The 22531-nt window shown below is 40.2% G+C and overlaps 1 protein-coding gene across 2 annotated transcripts in view; it reads left to right on the top strand.

Annotated features, from left to right (window-relative positions):
- VWA3B (von Willebrand factor A domain containing 3B) overlaps nt 1-22531 on the top strand; it is a 216163-nt gene that overhangs the window by 168129 nt on the left and 25503 nt on the right. For both annotated transcript variants that reach the window (XM_044263854.1, XM_044263855.1), the window contains exons 18-19: nt 1217-1267; nt 10083-10287. In XM_044263854.1, the coding sequence (XP_044119789.1) occupies nt 1217-1267; nt 10083-10287 (256 nt within the window). The remainder of the gene's footprint in view (nt 1-1216; nt 1268-10082; nt 10288-22531) is intronic.

Here is a 22531-nt window from a genome sequence, read left to right on the forward strand (position 1 = left end):
CAGAGCATTTGCCTGTATCAGACAGGTGCTGTGTGCTGTGCCACACTAGCTCGCTGAGCCCTCATGGCGACTCTAGGAGGGAGGTACCATTATTACCCACATTCTACAGAGAAGTTGGCTGCTGGCCCAAAGTCTCACAGCTAATAAGTGGAGAAGCCAACTGAGCTTTGGGTTCAAGCAGTCTGGCTCCAGAGCCTGTGCTCTTCACCGCATGCCAGACACCCTTGCCGTGGTCTGACCAGGCTTGGGAAGGGAGGTCAGGCAGGCCCCAAAATGTTCTCAGAGCCCTGTGTCGCTGATGCTGGGTCCCGTGGTTAGAGAATGCCTCCTGGAGAGGGGCAGTATTCTCCCACTTCATTTTACTGAAGCTTGTTTTTTTGTTGTTTGTTTGTTTGTTTGTTTGTTTTCATGGAACACCAGCTCCCAGCCCTCCAGAGCCAGTGTTCTGTGCCCTGCACTCTAGGAAGGCCACTTTGGGTAATGATGTAGCAGTACAGAATGGGGGAACAGAGTGGGGCTGGTACATCCAAAAGAAGCCTCACTGATTTGTAACAGAAAAGGAGCTGCATCTACCCCATAGAAACCACTGGCTTCAGCCTCCTCCTTTCCTCTCTCTACCGACATGTTCAGTGATGAGCTTCAGAAAGTCTCAGCACTGCCACCACCACCAGGCTGTGATAAGTGAGCAAAGCACTTCATCTTCTTGCCCCTCTCAGTGACCCTGTTTGGAAAACAAGCAGGTCAGACCAGTTGATCTCTAAAATGTGTCTTGGTCCTATTATTTATGAGCCTCTTCACCCCCGTTGCTCTGAAAATCCAGGTCTAGAAGAATGTCTCTAGAAGGTAAACTAAGGGCACAGTAGTACTTTTTCCATAGGAAGAAAATCAGTGGGTGTGTAGAGACTTCATGCAGAGAAAATGACAACTGTTTTGCTTACTGCCATTTCTTAGCCCAGGTTTTACCTGACAGAGCTGACAGCGGTGCCCTCCTTTAATATTTAACAGGACTGCTACAGAGCCATGAGGTTTCTGCAGTGAGGCCGAGGGAGGCAGACACTCCTATCCAGTATCTTTAAGCAAACGGTAGTGATGTGGTCCAGTGCAGGTGTTCCTTGGCTTGGGCTCTGCCCTCAGTGCCCTTCTGAGCCTGGGATCAGACTTTTGCCATGAAATGAACTACTGCTACTAAATAATTACTGTTTTTTTTTTTAAACAGGCGCTTGAATAAAATTGTTTGGCGAGCATTATCTCAAGAGGAAAAAGAAAAGTAAGCCAGTTTCTCTTCATTTTGTTTTGGTGAAATTCACATAACCTACAATTAACTGTTTTAAAGTGTACAGTTCTATGCTATTTATTCAAAATGTTGTGCAAACCACCACCTCCCTCTAGTTTCAAAATTTTATCACCTCAGGAAAGATACCTTGTACCCATTAAGTAATCCTTCCCCACAACTCTCTCCTCCTCTGGGTACCACTATTCTGCTTTCTCTGTGTGTGTATATTTGCCTCTCCTGGATATATACCAGATGAATCATACAATATGTGACATTTTGTGTCTGCCTTCTTTTACTTCCTTTGTGTAAAAACTTTATGATTCCAAGTTGTAACATACATAGTCTTCTTTTATGCTTCAGTATGGATCCATTGTATGTATGTACCAGCTTGTTTATCCAGCGGTCCACTGGTGGTTATTTGGGTCGTTTCTACCTTGGGCTATTGAGAACAATGCCATATACATTCATGTAGAAATTTCTGTTTGGACATATGTTTTCATTTCTCTTGAGAACATATCTAAGAGTGGATTTGCTAAGCCATAGAGTAATATTAGGCTTAACTTGTTGAGGAACACCAGACTTTTTCACAGCAACTGTACCATTTTACATTTTTACCAGCAAGGTATGAGGGTTCTTGTTTCTCCACATCCTTGCCAACACTTGTTAATTTACTTTTCTTTTTTTTAGTAACTAAAGTCATCCTGGTGGTCTAGTGGGTATGAAATATCTCCTTGTGGTTTTATTTGCATTTTTCATAAGGATCAATAATGTTAAACACCCTTTCCCATGCTTGTTGGCCATGAATATGTCTTCTTTGGAAAAATGTTTATTCTAAAGTTCTTTGCTCATTTTTTAATGGGTTATTTGTTGTTGTTTTTGAGATATAGGAGTTATTTATATATTCTGGATTTTAACCACTTAGCAGAGAGATGATTTTCAGGAACATTCTTTCACTCAAAAGGTTGCCTTTATACTCTCTTGATAGTTTCCTTTGATGCAGAGGTTTTAAGTTTGAGGTGGTCCCATTTGTCTGTTTGCATTTTTGTCTGTGCTTCTGGTGTCACATCCAAGAAAATGTTGCCAAATCCAAAGTCATGAAGCTCTCCCCCTATATTTTCTTCTAGGAATTTTATAGTTTTTGGTCATCTGTTTAGGTCTTTAATCCATTTTGTTTTGAGTTAATTTTTATATATAGTATAAGTTAAGGGTCCAACTTCATTCTTTTACCTGTGAATATCCAGTTTTCCCAGAACCACTTATTGAAGAGACTGTACTTTTCTTCACGATGAGATCTTGGCAACTTAGATGAAGATCATTTGACCTTATACCTACATAGGAGTTTATTTCTGAGCTCTTTATTCTGTTCCACTGATCATGTTTTTCTTTATGTCAATACCACAGCCTTTTGATTATTATAGCTTTCTGTAATATGTTCTGGAATCAAGAAATGTGAGGCCTCCAACTTTGTTCTTTTTCAAGATTGTTTTGGCTATTTGGAATCACTTGAGGTTTCATGAATTAGGATGATTTTTTTTCTATTTCTACAAAACATGTCATTGAGATTTTAACAGGGATTGCATTGAATTTGTAGATTACTTTGGATGGCATGGATATTTTAACTATTAAGTCTTCTAATCTGTGAATACAAGATATCTTTCCCATTTATTTCCATCTTTTTAAAATTTTTTCAGCAGTGTTTTATAGTTTACAATATACAGGTCTTTTACATCCTTGGTTAATTTTTTCCCTAAGTACTTTATCCTTTTTGATGCTATTGTAAATGGGATTGTGATCTTAATTTCCTTTTTGGATTGTGCAATATTAGTGCATAGAATTGCAACTGATTTTTCTGTGTTGATATTTTATCTTGCTACTTTGATGAGTTTATTTATTAGTTCTAACGGTATTTTTATGGAATCTTTAGGGTTTCTACATATAAAATCATGCCATCTGTGAACAGATATAATTTTACTTCTATCCAGTTTGGATGTATTTATTTCTTTTTCTTGATAATTTCTCCGGGTAGGCCTTTTTGTACTTTGCTGATTAAAAACAGTGAAAGTGGACATCCCTGCCTTCTTCCTGATCCGAGAAGAAAATCTTCCACTTTCTCACTGTTGAGGATGATGTCAGCTATAGGCTTTTTATATAAGGCCTTTCTTATGTTGAGGTAGTTTCCTTCTATTTCTGATTTGTTTAGAGTCTTTTTTTTTCCCCCATGAAATGGTGTTGTATTTTGTTAAATGATTTCTCTGCATTACTTACGATGACCAAGAGGGATTTTTCCCCCCCTTCATTCTGTTAATGTGATGTAGCACATTGATTTTTATATGTTGAACCATCCTTGAATTCCAAGGATAAATCTCACTTTTAATGGTGTGTAATCTTTTTAATGTACTATTAAATTTGGTTTGCTAGTATGTTGTTGGGGATTTTTTCACAATGTTCATAAGGGATATTGGTCTGTAGTTTTCTTTTCTTATAGTATTTTTGTCTGGCTTTGGTATGGGGACATGCTGGTCTCATAGAACGAGCCTGGAAAGGTACCCTCCTCTGCAGTTTTTGGAAGTATTTGAGGAGGATTGGTGTTGATTCTTTAAATGCTTGGTAGAATACTCCCTTGAAGCCATTTTTTGCTGAGATTTTATTTGTTGGAAAGTACTTGATTACTGATTATATCTCCTTTCTAGCTATAGGTCTGTTAAGATTTTTTTATTTCTTCATGATTCAGTCTGAGCTGGTTGTATGTTTCTAGGAATGTATCAATTCCTTCTAGGTTATCCAATCTGTTGGTGTATAACTGATTGTAATAATCTCTCATAATTGCTTTTATTTCTGTGACATTAGTTATAATGTCCCCCTTTTCCTTTATGATTCTGGTTATGTGAGTCTTCTCTATTCTTCAGTTAATGTAGCTGAGCATTTATCAATTTTGTTGTTCTTTCCAAAAGTCAAGTCTTAGTTTCACTGATTTTTTTTCCTATTGTTTTTCTGTACTGTATTTTACTTATTTCTGCTCTTATCTTTATTATTTCCTTTCCTTTCTACTAACTTTGGATTTAGTTCTTCTTTCCAGTTCCTTCAGGTATACAATTAGGTTATTGATTTTTAACCTTTCTTCTTTTTTGATGTAAGTATTTTTAACACATTTTTCTCTTAGTACTTACTTTTACAGTATATCATACATTTTTTTATTTTGTGCTTTCATTTTCATATATCCCATGATATTTTCTAATCTCCCTTATTATTTCTTCTTTGATCTGTTGGCTGCTTAAGAGTATGGTGTTTAATTTCCACATGTTTCTGGATCTTCTAGTTTTCCATTGGCTATTGATTTCTAATTTTGTCCCATTGTGATTAGAGAAGATTTTTTTTTAATGATTTTGTTGAAAACTTTAACACTTGTTTTATGGCCTAACATGTGATCTGTCCCAGGGAATGTTTTATATGTACAGATAAGGAATATGTATCCTGCTGTTGGCTGATGGTGTGTTCTGTAAACATCTGTTAGGTCCAGTTACCCTATGGTATTTTTCTAGTACTCTTTCCTTATTGACCAGCTGTCTGGTGGTTCTATCAATAGTTGAAAATGGGAATAGAAGTCTCCTACTTTTATTTTTTCACTCTTCATTTCTGTCAATGTTTGTGTCATATATTTTGGAGCTCTAACATTGGGTGTGTATATATTTATAATTGTCATATCTTCCTTGTGGATTGACCCTTTTATCATTATGTAATATCCTTCTTTGTCTCTTGGAACAATTTATGACTTAAAGTGTAATGATTTGCTGACTTTTTTCTTCTGCTTGAGCAAGTCAGCTTTTTTTTTTCAGTGTTCCAAGATTCATTGTTTATGCACCACACCCAGTGGTGCATGCAATACGTACCCTCCTAATACCTACACCAGGCTCACTGTTCCCCCAATCCCTCCATTCCAAAACCCTCAGTTTCTCAGAGTCCATAGTCTCTCATGCTTTGTCTCCTCCTCTGATTTACCCCAACTCACTTTTCCTTTCCATTTCCTAATGTCCTCCATGTTATTCTTTATGCTCCACAAGTAAGTGAAACCATATGATAATTGACTTTCTCTGCTTATTTCACTCACCATAATCTCCTCCAGTCCTGTTCATGTTGGTACAAAAGTTGGATATTCATCCTTTCTGATGGAGGCATAATATTCCATTGTATATATGGACCATATCTTCTTTATCCATTCATCTGTTGAAGGGCATCTTGGTTCTTTCCACAGTTGTGGCAAGTCTGTTTTTAAACTTCTCTAGTAAATTTTTCATTTCATAATTATTATTTTTTTAAAAGATTTTACTTATTTATTTGACAGAGATCACAAGTAGGCAGAGAGGCAGGCAGGGTGGGTGGGGAAGCAGGCTCCCTGCTGAGCAGAGAACCCGACGCAGGGCTCAATCCCAGGACCCCGAGATCACGACCCGATCCAAAGGCAGAGGCTTAACCCACTAAGCCACCAGGCTCCCCCATAGTTATTATATTCTTTTTAAAAAAATTTTTATTTATTGGGGCGCCTGGGTGGCTCAGTGGGTTAAAGCCTCTGCCTTTGGCTCAGGTCGTGATCCCAGAGTCCTGGGATCAGGCCCCACATCGGGCTCTCTGCTCAGCAGGGAGCCTGCTTCCCTCTCTCTCTCTCTCTGCATGCCTCTCTGCCTACTTGTGATCTCTGTATGTCAAATAAAATTAAAAAAAAATTTTTTTTTAATTTATTTTTTTAACTTCTTTTCAGTGTTCCAGAATTCATTGTTTATGTACCACACGCAGTGCTCCATGCAATACGTGTCCTCCATAATACCCATCACCATTGTTACTATATTCTTATCCAGAATTTGTTTGGTTCTTTTTCATAGTTCCTGTATTTTTATTGATATTCAGTTTTGTTCAGGCGACATTTTCCTGATTTTATGTAGTTACCTGTGTTCTCTTTGAGCTCACTGAACATCCTTAGGACAGTTATTTTGAGTTCTTTGTCAGGTCGCTCAGAGATTTCCCATTTCTTTAGGAAAGATTTCTGGAGACTTATTTTGTTCCTTTGATTGGGCACCTTTCCTTGCTTTTGTTTTTGTTTTTGTTTTTGTTTTTTGGTTTGCCTTAGAATCTTTATCTTTAGTGGAGATTTATTTGGAAAAAAAAAAAAAACAGTTATGTCGTCTGAGCTAGAGATTCTGAGGATCTTTCCAAGCTTTTCTGGGGTGGTTTCTCCAGGTTTGTGTGTGTAATTTCTCAGTTAAAAGAGGTTTGCCCCATGCACCCGAATGTTTATAGCAGCAATGTCTACAATAGCCAAACTATGGAAAGAACCTAGATGTCCATCAACAGATGAATGGATAAAGAAGATGTGGTATATATACAATGGAATACTATGCAGCCATCAAAAGAAATGAAATTTTGCCATTTGCGACGATGTGGATGGAACTAGAGGGTATCATGCTTAGCGAAATAAGTCAGTCGGAGAAAGACAACTATCATATGATCTCCCTGATATGAGGAAGTGGAGATGCAACATGGGGGGCTAAGGGGATAGGAGAAGAATGAATGAAACAGATGGGATTGGGAGGGAGACAAACCATAAGTGACTCTTAATCTCACAAAACAAACTGAGGGTTGGTGGGGGGAGGGGGTTTGGGAGAGAGGAGTGGGGTTATGGACATTGTGCTATGGTGAGTGCTGTGAAGTGTGTAAACCTGGCGATTCACAGACCTGTACCCCTGGGGAAAAAAATATATGTTTATAAAAAATTAAAAAAATAAAATGTCTATACTGCCTAGAGCAATCTATACTTTTAATGCCATTCCGATCAAAATTCCACCAGTATTTTTCAAAGAGCTGGAGCAAATAATCCTAAAATTTGTATGGAACCAGAAGAGACCCTGAATCGCTAAGGAAATGTTGAAAAACAAAAATAAAACTGGGCGCATCACGTTACCTGATTTCAAGCTTTATTACAAAGCTGTGATCACCAAGACAGCATGGTACTGGCATGAAGAGAGACACAAAGACCAGTGGAACAGAGTAGAGAGTCCAGATATGGACCCTCAACTCTATGGTCAAATCATCTTCGACAAAACGGGAAAAAATATCCAGTGGAAAAAAGACAGTGTCTTCAAAAAAAGGTGCTGGGAAAACTGGACAGCTATGTAGAAGAATGAAACTTGACCATTCTCTTACACCGTACACAAAGATAAACTCAAAAAGGCTAAAAGACCTCAATGTGAGACAGGAATCCATCAGAATCCTAGAGGAGAACATAGGCAGTAATCTCTTTGATATTAGCCACAGCAACTTCTTTCAAGATATGTCTCCAAAGGCAAAGGAAACAAAAGCAAAAATAAACATTTGGGACTTCATCAAAATCAAAAGCTTCTGCATAGCAAAGGAAACAGTCAAGAAAACAAAGAGGCAACCCATGGAATGGGAGAAGATATTTGCAAATGACAGTACAGACAAAAGGTTGATATCCAGGATATATAAAGAACTTCTCAAACTCAACACACACAAAACAGACAAGCATATCAAAAAATGGGCAGAAGATTTGAACAGACACTTCTCCAATGAAGACATTCAAATGGATATCAGACACATGAAAAAGTGTTCATCATCACTCGCTGTTTGGGAGATTCCGATTAAAACTACATTGAGATACCACCTTACACCAGTTAGAATGGCCAAAATTAGCAAGACAGGAAACAACGTGTGTTGGAGAGGATGTGGAATAAGGGGAACCCTCCTACACTGTTGGTGGGAATGCATGTTGGTGCAGCCACTTTGGAGAACAGTGTGGAGATTCCTCAAGAAATTAAAAACAGAACTTCCCTATGACCCTGCCATTGCACTACTGGGTATTTACCCCAAAGATACAGATGTAGTGAAAAGAAGGGCCATCCCTTCACTGAAGGGCCAGTGTTTATAGCAGCAATGGCCACGGTCGCCAAACTGTGGAAAGAACCAAGATGCCCTTCAACGGACGAATGGATAAGGAAGATGTGGTCCATATACACTATGGAGTATTATGCCTCCATCAGAAAGGACGAATACCCAACTTTTGTAGCAACATGGACGGGACTGGAAGAGATTATGCTGAGTGAAATAAGTCAAGCAGAGAGAGTCAATTATCATATGGTTTCACTTATTTGTGGAGCATAACAAATAGCATGGAGGACAAGGGGAGTTAGAGAGAAGAAGGGAGCTGGGGGAAATTGGAAGGGGAGGTGAACCATGAGAGACTATGGACTCTGAAAAACAATCTGAGGGGCTTGAAGCGGCAGGGGGTGGGAGGTTGGGGGAGCCAGATGGTGGGTATTAGAGAGGGCACGGATTGCATGGAGCACTGGGTGTGATGCAAAAACAAGGAATACTATTATGCTGAAAATAAAAAAATAAAAAAAGGTTTGCCCCACTTCCTTCTCAGGAGCCCATAATCTCTTGCTCCCCCTGGTGTCTGTCTTTGGTATTGCAGCTTCTCTGGTGCTGTAACAAGCCATGGAACTCTTTTTTATTAGCTATCCCTAACATGGTATCCAGAGTATGTCACCATTCCCATCAGTGCTCTGAGCCACATGAGATGGAAACCAGTCTCTTGGGAAGCCTCCCAAAAAGCCAGAATATTGGATGCATGTTCCTCTTTTCTTTCCCTTCTAAGGGGGAAGCCACAACTTAGGAATTTTCTCCTAAATTGCACTGCACTATGCCAGGGAAACAGGGGGAGTAGTCCAAGCAAAATGCAACAGCCTTTTCTATTCACTTTAATCCACTATTCTTCTTGGCTTTGTGTTCATCTGGAGTGCTGCGACCTTTTAACAGGTTTCAGGAATTCTCAGATAGGAAATTTTGTCCATATGTTGATAAGTTATTATCCCCTAGGGAGGAATGTGAGCCTGGGGTTTCTTAGTCTATCATCCTGCTGACCTCATTTCAATTTAGATTTTTTAGTATGAATATTTGCTGTTATCTGACAGGTTTGCCTGTGGATTGAGTCCTGTGGTTGTGTTGGGTTTGCACTGTATTCTTCTAACACCCTAAATTTAAAGGCAGTGACCCTTTCAGCAGTGAGAGAATAATAATGAAATGCCCTCTTCTCTCTCTCTCTCTCTCTCTTTCTTCCTCTTATCCTCCTGCCTTTCTCCCTCTTCTTCCCTTGCTTTCTCTCCCCCACCAGTAGTGTCCGATACAGCAGTAGCTGGGCTGGAAGTAGTATCCAGGACCTGGGCCACACAACACTGGCTTCTCCTGGAGTCTCACAGCCTGGGTTCATCAGCCCATAGAAAGTTTACAGCCAGAAAGTTTAGCCTATTTAGCTTATAAAGGAGGAGAGGAGATTGAGCTGGTAGAAGAATTACTGCACTGAAGCAAATATTTGGCTTTTGTTTTGCTTCCCTTCCGTTTGGCTTGCTCTGTTTCCCAAAGTTACTGCTGGACATAGTGTGTGAAATTTCTTTGAAGCTCATTTTTGTTCCTGCCAAATGTTAGGCCTAGGAGAAATGAATGGGTTCCAAATATGCCCAAAAATTTGAAGAAAAAAAAAAGCTATGTATATAGAACTTCTTCAAAATCAGATAATCAAATCAGGTAATAGGAAAGAATGTCTACCATAATTCACAGAGATGGTTATTTTTCACTCATGTAAGCTACCACAGTCCTGATGAACCAGAACCTGTGTTTCTGTCAGCCTGATACCCGACATCTGTCTCAGAGATGGCTCTCAGGGCTGGTTTTACTGAAAAATCAACTTCCCATCTTTTTTCTATTGATCACTTTCATTTTTTGTCCTCCTTTTTTATCTTTTTAGGTTAGATGCATATAAGCCCATGCGATACTTGGAAAACAAGACAGCTTTAAATAGGGCATTGGAACGGTTGAATTGGCCCATTTCTTTGAAGGAACTGTCGATGCTGGAGAATGAAATTCTAGCTGGGAAAATGTATATCCAGCAGGCCATGGAACTCCAGGAGGCTGCCAAGAAGGAGAATCATGTGAGCAAGTCACAAGGAGAGGTGGGTGCCATGGAGGTGTCTACATGTCCTCCCTCCTTCCTGTCCCATGTCATTGCCATCCCTGCTCAGGCCTGCCTTCTCCCTCTCCCAGTCCCCTCCACATGGATTTCTAAGAGTTAGAGCCAATCCAGTAAAAGCATCAGGCTGTCTTTTCAACAGAGAAGAAATGCCATTTGGTTTTACTATGGCCTTCTTTTTAAAATAATATACTTTTAATTAAAGAACTAAACAGAAGTATAATGTAGTGATCAAAGGCCTCAGCTTTGGTATGAGCCAAACCCCAATCCCTATGTTATCCTGGCCACTTATTCCATCTCTCTAAGTCTAGGGGTTTTTTTAATTTGTAAAATAGGAATATTACTAATATCTGCCTCATAGTGTTATTATGAGAGTAAAATGACTTTTTACAGTGATTCATATTGGAATGCCTCCCCATAAATGTTAGAAATTGTTAACCAAACATACTTTTCAAAAAGAATCTTATAATCTGACTGCCTTATTATAACCCCTTTAGATCACTTACTTTTAAAAGCTTTCTTTTCCTCCTTGAGTAAATTCTTACATAGAAGCAGAATCTCCATAACCATTTCATAATCTGCTCTTTTTCTTTAATTACAGTATAGATGATATATGATGTTACATAAGCTTCAAGTGTACCAACATAGTGCTTGGACAATACATTCCCTGTGCTCAGCACAGTTTAGCTAGCATCTGTCACCACAGACACTATTACAGTGCCATTACAGTAGTGTACTCTAGTGTACCGTGTATTCTCTGTGCTGTATGTTTCATCTCTGGACTCATTCAGTCGCTAACTGGAAACCTGTACCTCCCGCTCCCCTTCACCCATTCTTCCTATCCCCAACTCCCACCTCCTTGGCAACTATCAGTTTGTTCTCTGTGTTTAAGGGTATGTTTCCACTTCTTTTTGTTTGTTAGTTCATTTGCTGTTTTTTTATATTTCACATACAAGTGAAATCATATGGTATTTGTCTTTCTCTGACTCATTTCAGTTAGCATAGTACCCTCTTGGTCCATCCAGGTTGTCACAGATGGCAAAATCTCATTCATTTTTATGGCCGAGTAATATTCCTGTGTGTTTGTGTGTGTGTGTACCACATCTTCTTTATCATTCATCTGTCAGTGGACATTTGGGTTGCTTCTGTATCTTAGCTATTATAAGTAATACTGTAATAAACCTAGAGTTGTGTGTATCTTTTTGAATGGTGTTCTTGTTTTCTTTGGGCAAAAGTCATATGGTGATTCTATTTTAAATTTTTTGAGGCACCTCCATACTGCTTTCCACTGACAGTAGCTGCATCAACTTACATTCCCACTAACAGTTCACAGGAGATCTTTTTATCCATACTCTTGCCAACACTTGTTATTTTGTGTCTTTTTGATTCTAGTGAGATATCTCCTTGTGGTTTTGGTTTATGTTTCCCTGATTAGTTGATATTGAGCATCTTTTGTGTGTCTTTTGGCCATCTGTATGTCTTCTTTAGAAAAATGTCATACTCTTTTTTACTTGGTAGTATCTCATATACATTCTCTGTTTTTTCTGAATCTTCAGATTGATTTTTTGGTGGTTATATAATACTTCATGGTGTATACTATATTTATTTATTTAATTCTGATTTACTTAAATTTATTTAAATAAATTCTGATTTATTTAATTCTTCACCAAATGTTAGACATTCGGGATTTTTTCAGTTTTCTTCTCTTTCACATGTATTGATGACTTCTGTGGTGCATTTGGTTTATTTTGTTAAGACAGATTCTTAGTAGTGGAGTCCTTGGTTCAAAGGGCATGAATATTTTGGGGCTCTAAATGCTATTGCCAGTGTAACACCCCCTTTCTGACTGTGTGTGAGTGTGTGTAGACCTGGAATAACTCATTTGAAATATTACTGAATTGTGTGTAATTTGGGTATATTCAATATACACTAAAAAATACAGCCAAAAAACGGACCTTTGAGATTCATCTTTTTTGGTTTCAGTCTTTGCTAAGTGATATTGGCTTTGCCTGTTTTGAAACTCTGTATTTGCTGCTCTGGATTCTTTGGTTCTGATTTCTTGCTTTGTTTTGTTTTTCTTTAATTTTATTTTTTCCGACAAATCACATTTTTCTCCTCCATTGTAGAAAGCTATGTCTTTTGTGCAGAATGCAAAAATTTTATCACAAAACATCTTCTGGCTATTAGTGTTCTTCAAACAAAGTGACTTCCCCAAAGAATTGTTTTGTATTCCCTTGGGAGACACCATCTCATGCCTCCAAATACATGGCTATCTGTAGGCACCCAAGAATCAAGAAGACAAGTGAATTAACTCTCTGTCCATGAAAATCTGCTCTTCTTTTCATCAAGCCTCTTCTTTTATGTTCTTTCTTTCTTTTTTTTTTTTTTTTAAGATTTTACCTATTTATTTGACAGAGGGAGACAGAGAGAACACAACCAAGGAGAGCGGGGAGGGAGAAGCAGGCTTTCTGCTGAATGGGGAACCTGATGCAGGGCTCTGATCCCAGGACTCTGGGATCATGACCTGAGCCAAAGGCAGATGTTAACAACTGAGCCACCCAGGCATCTCTCTGTTTTTTCATTTTTTCACTGACATATTTGAGTTCCTATGAGGTGCCAAGCACCATTCTAGGCACTGAAAGTACCTAAACACACAACCATACCCCACCCTCATTCTAGGCAGGGAGAAAGACCAGTACAAGTCCCAAATGATGAACTTGCCCTTGCTAAACCATAGAGACAGTGCCTAACAACATATTCTGTTAGCATTATTTTTTCTACACTTTGTATTAAATTTAAAAATGGAAAGTGGTAGCTGATGGGGTAAAGAGAAGCCTCCAGTGATTCAGAATAAATATAGTGTGTTCTACTTGGATTTGTCTGGAATCCTGGGAGTCAAAAGTTCATTGCTCATGAGGTATGAATTAATTGTTCTATTTTTTAATTCTCTTACCCACAAAGTGGGAATAAAGGTACTTCCCATCATTTCTTTATCCAAAAATATTTGTTCACTTCCTGTCACAGGTCAGATCCTGTGCTTGGCACAGGTGACCTCAGGCAGTGAAGGGCCTGTCGCATTCTTTTCTCTCTGATTGGGGTCTCCCGGGTGATACTATACATTGGACACAAAATGGGCTTCGTTAACTACATTGAAGACATGGGCCCAGTCCAGTGAAGATGTGCCGGGACGGAATGTAACCTCCATGAAAGCTGAGACTTTGTTTGGCCTGATTTGTAACTGAATCTGTAGCCCTGAGAATGGTACCTGGCACAGAGTGGACACTAGACAAATATTTATTGAATGAATGAAACCCAGTTCTTTCTAGTAGAGAATTATGAATGTGACAACAGAAGCACACCCACAGACCAACTGGGAGATGGGGGAAAGTGAACTGGGGAGTTAGAGGAGGTTTCACAGGGGGATAGTTAAGTTTGGTCTGGAATGATGTGTAGGATTTGAGGGTTGGGGTGTGAGAAATGTTCTGAGTTAAACAGTGGCCTATGCAGAGGCAGGGAGGTGGGATGGATATGACATTTTCACCAGGGATATGGCAGGAGACAAGACAGGAAAGGAAGATGGCACCAGAATGCAAGGGATTGGAATTTTCTTCTTGCTTAGATTAGGGACTTGTGCCTGTTGGAAATAGAAACCCAGGGAAGGGTTTTTAGCAAGGGGAAGACAGTAACAGATTTATATTTTGGCAGCATAATGAGGCCCAATGTAGAAAGGAAAGACCCAAATGGGGTGCAATACTGTGTTGAGCGGTTTTGAGTCCTTGAGCCAAACCAGAACAGTGAGAAGGAAACAGAGAAAAGATATATGAGCTAGTAGAATGTGAATGTGTGGGCTGAGCCAGAAGGCAAAGCTAAGGATACCCAAAAACTTTCTTTCCTGGACACAGGGGAAACAGGCACTGTTAACCCTTCTGTATCACCTCTGTTCCTCAGAGACACAGGTGTTCCCTGGCCAGCCCATCTAAACACCCTGTCATTCTCTAACCCCTGAACACAGTTTTGTTTTCTTCATAGCATATTCCACTTGACATTGTGTACGTGTTTGTTTATAATATGTCTTTCCTACCAGAACGAGGGTGGGACTTGATCCCTTATATTCTAGGTACTCCCAGTTTCTAGAATAGTGCTTGGTACCTTGTAGGCAGTCATAAATATTTGAATGAAGAAGTGAAAGAATGAACAAGAGGAAGAGGTACAGTAAGAGAGAAAACATATTTTCAGAGAAAGGTAATTCATGTTAGGTCCTCTTCATTCTTAGACAAGTGAGAAAGGCCACATGTTTGGAGCTTAGGAGAGAAGTCTGAGTTAAGGAGATAGTTTGGAGGTCATTTGAGGTGCTGAGAGAAGAGACAATGGAAGGGATGGAGACAGGAAAGTTAGAGGAGCCGGGGGTTCGGGGTAGTGTGCATGAGGCGAGAGCCCAAAGAGAGGTGGGCAGAACTCTGGATCTGGAGTCACAGGCCTGAGTATAGCCTCAGCAAATTTCTAGCAATTTTCTAGCTTGGAATAGCAAATTTCTAGCTTGGTGGCCTTACCTAGGGCCCCTAAGCCTAGTTTCATCATCTTTAAAATAGAAAAATCCCCTGCCTAAACGTGTTTGTAAGATAAAGCGCATAGTATGCTCAGGGTGCACAGCTGTCAGCACTCAGCAGTCAATGCACTCAGCATTAGTGCCCGCTGTTGTTATAGCCATTCTTAAGTTTTTACTGAGGAGTTTTGAAAAGTCATACAGAAGGATGTCTCCAAGCCATTTGAGTTGGCAGGAAGATCATTAGTGATCTTACTGAGTGTGATTTCAGTAGAAATGTGGGAGCAGAAGACAGTTTGCGGTGGGTGGAGAAGTGGGTAGACCTGAAGAAAGTAAGTATAGGAAGTAAAGATTTGTTTTCCAGATCTTCAGAGGGAAGGAAAGGAGAGATAGGGTGAGAAACTTGAGGCATGTGCTGGAGTGAGAGAAGGCATTTAGTGTGCGTAATGGTATATTTGATGGGTCCACTGCTGCCCCCTTCATGGTCAGGGGCTAAGGCTCTTCCTTCACTGCCCTGTCCCCACACCAGGTGTACAAAGTGCCCACTGTCTGTTCTGGGAAGCATTCGTGTGCCCAGGACAGTTAAACACAGGTAATGAATTGTGTGTGTGTGTGGAGGAAGGGGCTCATACTTGGCATCTTATCTTCAGAATTCTTTCTACTCTTGACATGGACCTCAGTAATGGGATATTTTGTATATTCTTTTCTTTTCTTTTCTTTTCTTTTTTTAAGATTTTATTTATTATTTATTTGACAGACAGAGATCACAAGTAGGCAGAGAGACAGGCAGAGAGAAAGAGGAAGGGAAGCAGGCTCATTTCGATCCCAGGACCCTGGAATCATGACCTGAGCCAAAGGCAGAGGCTTTAACCCACTGAGCCACCCAGGTGCCCCTGTATATTATTTTCTTAAAATGATACTTCTGCTCACCATGTATGATGGATTATGAGATATTTTAATTCTATTTATGCCATGCCCCATTGGTTTGATTTCAATGGCCCACTAATAGGTCTCTATCTCCTGTTGTGAAAAATACTGGTTGGGACCAAAGCTCAAGACTGCAAGGGCTTGTGAGACCCTGGGGTGGAAATTCATCACAGATGAAAGTCATTTTTACTGATTTGTATATAAATATAGTCTGATTATAACTTCTTCCGGCAAAGGCCAAAGCTTTTGATCAATGATAGTAAATTGGAGTGCAAGAAACCATCTGTTATTTATTAAGATCTGCTAGAGTTTATTGATAACATGTAGCAAAAGGTGGTCAAAGTTTGTTAGGAATGGAGATCCAATTGGAAATGACCACACACAGTCAGAAGGGAGTGGACAGTGGTCACTTTGACACACTTGGTCCACACCACTGTGTGTTATGGAGTCTGAATGTCTTTGGTTCTTTGATACGTAGTCACCCCACTGATTCCTGAGTTTGGGAGAGCTTTGTGATTTTTCTGTTGGTGAGGATCAGATGTGGGGAGAAGTGGCTTCATATGTTGGTGTTGCTTTGACTGCAGTCTTTTGCTGGCCCCTTGATCAAACTTGAGGGGAGAACCATCATCCCACCTGCTCTGCCTACCTTGGTCACATTCTGTGCTTGACTGAAGAATTGCTTACCCTATTTCCATAACCAACTAGCTTTGTGGTATCCCCAGACATAGGTGCTTGACTCACTGACCACATAATGAAAGGAAGAATCTGAAGTCGGAAATTTTAAATTCCCCTTGAAAACTCCCTCTCCTTATACCCCTCTTATTACCATGACTGCAAACTTCACCATCACTGGCCAATCAGAGCTGTGCTATGGTGGAAATCACCACTGGGCATCTGACTTGTAATTAACCTTCCATGGTTCTCCCTGGGCTCCTGGTCAGTCAGTCCAGCCATGCTATCCTACAGTATTTCCTTACTTCATAAGGATTATTTTCCACATCCCTTGGGGCCCAGGCCCAGAAAGACGCAATAGGCTCTCCACATTTATAACCTTGACTGCCTTGGAAAATTTGGAGGCAGAAAATCTTGTGAAGCATCTATAAGCAACCCTAAAAGGGGTCTTAGAAATGTGTCCACACAGCTGGCCACCCATGGTTATGTCTCCCAGTTGTGCCTGGTAAGAATCTAAAATCCATGGTCTTTAGGAATGGTGTATTGAGTGCTCCAATAGTGAAAAACTATCCAGGAGAAATAGTGCTGGGAAAGACATAGAAATAGGCTGGGTGAGGTGGAACAGGGACAATGAGGGAAGGTGAGAGACCATTTGGATTGGAAAACATTGTTGGAAAAACCATGACTTTGATACTGTATAGGAGAAAGTTTGTTGGAAAGATTTAGAGAGAAATTTCTTTGAGTTGTATAAAATAGAGTCAGAATAAGTAGAGCTGTTATCTTTGCTCCCAAATAATCATTGGACCTGTTGTCAATCTTGCATTTTACAATTCTTTTTTTTTCTTTTATTTATTTTCAGCATAACAGTATTCATTATTTTTGCACCACACCCAGTGCTCCATGCAATCCATGCCCTCTCTAATACCCACCACCTGGTTCCCCCAACCTCCCACCCCCCACCACTTCAAACCCCTCAGATTGTTTTTCAGAGTCCATAGTCTCTCATGCATTTTACAGTTATTAATATTTCCTCTTTTAAAGGGAGGAGAGAGACCTCCCACAATAACCCTTTACAACTAGTCAGCCTTCCTCATTCCACTAGAAACACTTGAGTCTGTTCTGCTGCTGCTGGAGTCTGGCAGGAAGACAGACTTTCTGGTGACTGTGAATTGTCCTTCAGCAGCACATAAGATCTCCTGATGTGAGGGTGGAGAATTAACAAGTCTGTGTTGGGCATTAGTGATGTTGCCACCACAGAAAGAATGGCACATGCACATTCAGACCAGCACCATGGAGATAACTTAGTGCATGGAAAAGAGACCCCAGATGGGTTTTTGAGGGAGGATGTTAGGAGATGTGGCCCAGTGAGGCTGAAGTGTTAGAGCAAGGTGCATTGATGGGACAGGAGAGGGTGCTGAAGGGAGAGTGCTGCCAGCCTCATGATTGTGTCCCAGTTAGCTGGGGTCTTAAAGGAGAGAATCTCACTCAGGAATACCAGTCAGTGGAGGGAATTGAAAGAAGGGAAGAGAAGCTCCCATCAACTTTAAATATTATCTAAGAAGTTTTCTGTCTAGGATCTGATATTCAGGAGTGGGAAGGTGGGTCAGCTCTAGGGAATCCCTGAGGTGATAGAAATCACTGCCAGATGGTCTTTTCATTCTAAAGCTGAAGACAACCCTCCCTGCTGGAGGTTTTAGCTGGGCAAACCTCAGCATTTCCCTGCCACTAGGTTTTTTCTAGGCATAAATTCTACCCTCAGTAGGTTTAGGAATGGTCATTGAGCACACACACACCCCCACACCCCCCCACACCCCCGCCATCTGGAGGAGAACTGAGTGTGGAGGGCTTATCAGTAGGATCCAGGCAGGAAACAGAATCCCGTTCAGTCAATTGAAGTGAAGAAATGTTAATGAAGGGAGTGTTCATAGAGGTGCACGTAGGTCTAAGGCAGCCAGTGGGATTTGGGACCCCCAGTGACTAGCAAGAGCAGGAAGTTCTCATCACTCCTAGACTTGAAAGGGTGGGAGGAAATGATGCTCCTGGAGCCCCGTGAGAGCTAAGTCTACTAGCAGGAGTGGAGGTAGTTTTAGAGAAACAAAGGGCAGGGAAGGAGCATGGAAGAAATACCCCAGTCTTTTCTCTTGCTGCTGCCCTCGGACCTCCCACCTGCCATTGGCTCACCCTGTCCAGAAGCCAGGCCTCAAGCGAAATAAATCAGGTGATGTCACCCATGGGGGTCAGCTGCCTGGGGCATGGAGCAGGACAGGGCAGAATGGATTTGGAGGAAGATGGGTGGACCAGAGTAACCAGCACAGAGATGTGTTGAAAAGTTTTCTTAAAGACCCAGCACTTATTTTTGTTCTATAGCCTTGACTGAGATATGTATCTATATATAGTAGATAGCTGGTTGTGGTCCACACTCCAGGCAGTGATACAGAAGTGGCTCCGGTCTACAGCTTTCGTTCATCTCCAGAGTAGCAACATGCAGATAACTGTGTCACTAGCATCTGAATTACAGCTTACAAGGCTGTGGTAATTTTCAGATTTAACTATTTAAAACATTTCGAATGTTTCTCTTTGATGTTTTTCCTGAAAGAGCAATGAAGAAATAGTCCCTGATAAGATATTAACAAGTTGCTCTTTACTTGGGAAATAATTTTATGCAGTATCTAATACATATATATTATGTTCTTTTGCCACTACCAAAGAAAGAAAAACAAAGGGAGGGGGGAGAAGGAGGAGAAGAAGAAAAGAAAATTCATTTTTTTCCTTACAAAAGCCCTTTGAGTTGCTACTGATTAACATTTATTGGAGATTTTCCTTTCTGAGTGGTTAACTCCATAGCCCAGCATGGCCCTGTATTGGGGAACGGAGAATGATTTGGGGCAGAAAAAAATATTTAGTACTAGTTTCAAAATAAGATTTGGAGTCACAGACTAGTTTGAGTTAAGTTGTAGAAATGCATGGAAAATCTTAAAGCATCAAACATTTAGTAACTTCACTGTCTCCACCAATGCAAACCTGATAGCATGATCTTGAAACTAAATAATAAATGAAAGGAGGGTGACACCATTTTGGATCCTATTCTATATCATCTGCTAACTAAATCTGATGAGGAAATGAATTGGATTCTCTGAATTTTGGAAACAAAGCAAAATCAAATTACCCAGTAGACAGCATCCCCCCCTGCCAGTATTACTGCCCATCTGACTTCCTCACGGAGACTGGCATGCAACTACTCTAAACCTAAACCTAGAAATATGTTGCCTTATTTATTGCTAGCATTTTTGTTTTCACTCTCTACCCCTTCTGACTCTTGTCCTCCATAGATTTCCTTGCAAAATAAGTCAGACAAGGACCAATACCATACGATTTCACTCATACATGGAATTTAAGAAACAAAACAGATGAAATAGGGGAAGGGAAGGAAAAATAAAAGTAAGATGAAAATTAAGAGGGAGGCAAACCATAAGAGATGCTGAAGTCTAGGAGATAAATTGAGGGTTGCTGGAGTAGGGAGTGGGGAGGTAGGGTTAATTGGGTGATGGGCATTAAGGAGGCACCTGATGCAATGAACACTGGTTTTATATGCGACTGATGAATCACTAAATTCTACCTCTGAAACTAATAGAAAAAGAGGGGAAAATAAACCCCCAAACCCAATGACCTGTTTATATTTTAGGTGTGCATAGGTGAAGGCATGCCAGGAAAAGAACAGTGTCTGTAAAGTCTTTGGCAGGATTCAAAAATTATTGATACGTTGTCTTTCTGGAAAGGTTCTGTCAACATTGTGGCTGAAGGAATGGTGCGTCTAGCTGCCCTTACTGATATCCTTCCATCCTGGCAAACCAATGCTGTATTTTTATGACCAGTGGAATGAACCATTGTGCTAAAGCTGGCCCCAGAGGTTTGTTTTCCCATGGCATGGGCAACAACAATGAACAGTAGCAACACAGAGTACTATGATGTTCTACTTAATCTGTGGTGTAGCTGAATTGGTTTGTGGTGATATGAGCGAATCATCGAGTGTACAGTGAATTGTTCTTTCCAGAACTCAAACTGTACATGTTGTGGAAACAATCAGAAATGAATTATTGCCAAGAATAGTAACAGTTGGACACAAAAGCAGAGTAAATGTGTTTAGTATTGTAATGGTCCTTTCGGGTGAACCCATAGGTATATGAGTGATCTGAAGGTAGTTGATACTTTTCAGCCACTTAGAAAGGCATGTTCTTAGGTGGCCTTTTCAGTCTGTGAAAAATGAACATCATAGTACTCTGGGTTGCTACCGTTCGTTGTTGTTGCCCATGCAGGGAAGGTCTTCACAGAGTGAATGGCAGTTCTATATTAGATGAATTGGGGAGTGAGTGACAACTATAGAGAAAAAAGAGCTCTCTGATGATTTCAGGCCATTGACTTCACAGATTTGTACCTATGAAAATGTAGAAAGAATTTTTACCAGTTAGCTTCTGGATAGGATATTGAGAAAATGAATATTTGGAATCTAGAGATAAAGGGGGCTAGTTACATGGTGTGATTATACTCATTTAGAATTTTTAAAGGAATTTTAAATATGTCTAGGCATAGATTCTAGTAAGTGGCTTGTCTGTTATAGTGATGAAATCTGAAGGGGAGCTTGCCCTTCTGGGATCAACATGGACATCTTTTTGGAAATCAGGGTGTTATTCATCTGGAGGTGGAGAGGCTATGTGGTAACCTCCATGGTTGCTCGGTCTGTGATGTGGACACTGCGGCATGAAGCAAGGCGGCTTTGTAAGTTAAACTGTATGTGGAGATGAGGTTTTTGCAACAGCTGATTTAACCTGGCATGTTCCAGATTCTAAATTCTATGTGATAAGAATACTTTACATGGAGTCTTCCAATGAGGAAATGATTATAGGAAACTGTGGTGTGGGCATCTCTTTGGAGTATTATGATGGTTATTATGATGGAATATTGTGCTGCTCACATTCCTGGTTCTGGTTGTTGTAGTCCCCTTATGTTATAAAAACTGCAAACAAAAATACCATGCTAGTGTCCCTGTCTTGGTATACACATGGTCTGACAGTTTCTCCAGTAATGCAGAAAAAGGTCTAGTAAGGCCTGGATTCTTCTGGACAGAAATACAGAATTAGAAGATGTTAAAGCCATAAAGTTTGTACCATCTCTTTGCTTATACAGAAATTGAAGTCCAAAAAGTTAAAAGATTCTCCAAAGTGACACAGCCAGCTGGGCAGCAGTTGGTCCTATTTCTCCTGTCTCGTGGTCCAATCTCTGCCCTTTAAGGCCATTTCATACTGCAGTAGGTCATTCTGAAGCTCCTGTGGGAAGGACTATTAGGTTTCTCCTCTGGCTGAAAGCTCAGGAACAAACAGGTAACAGTCGCCATCTACCAGTGATGTTGGGTCATTCTCTTTGGTGTAATAACTGCATCAGTAAAAATAGAAATTACATGAGGATGGACTCCAGCAAAATCTGTTGAAAATGGAGCATCATAACAGAAGGGTGTTATTCAGCTTACATTTTGTACCCATGGCTGCATAGGTGTGAAGTCTTGTTCATATCCCACTGTTCTTCAAGAGACTTTAACCCTTTTGTTCAGAATTTCTTCACTGCTGAGGCCCTGACTCTGTTTTCCTCTCCCCTGCAGTAAACCATACCCAAACTTCTTTTGATGAACCTAAAAAGCATCTCTCAACAGATCCAAGTGATAGATTGCTACAACAGAATCCAGTAACATCAAGGCACCGGGGAAATGAGCCCAAACTGTATTGACCATAAATAATGACCAAACAGCAAATTGTGTTCAGATTATCTGAAGTTATTTAAATGTTTATAGTCAATTGTTTCATAAATTAGAGATTCCTTAACTGAAGACCTGTATATGCTCATAAAATATGCATTGAATATTTTATTTGAGATACAGTAATAGCATTGCAAAGAAGTAACTCAAAAGCACGTGGAAGCACTTTGTATTGGCTTTGTATCATGGAGGGGAGGGGCGTTTGATGGTCTGTGAAAAGAAAGCAGGTGGAGAATGATGTCATGGGGACACTCTGATTAGGATGGAGGACAGATTTTTTTG

This window comes from Neovison vison, chromosome 8, assembly GCF_020171115.1.
Source record: "Neovison vison isolate M4711 chromosome 8, ASM_NN_V1, whole genome shotgun sequence".
In the NCBI taxonomy this organism is placed as follows: Eukaryota; Metazoa; Chordata; class Mammalia; order Carnivora; family Mustelidae; genus Neogale; species Neogale vison.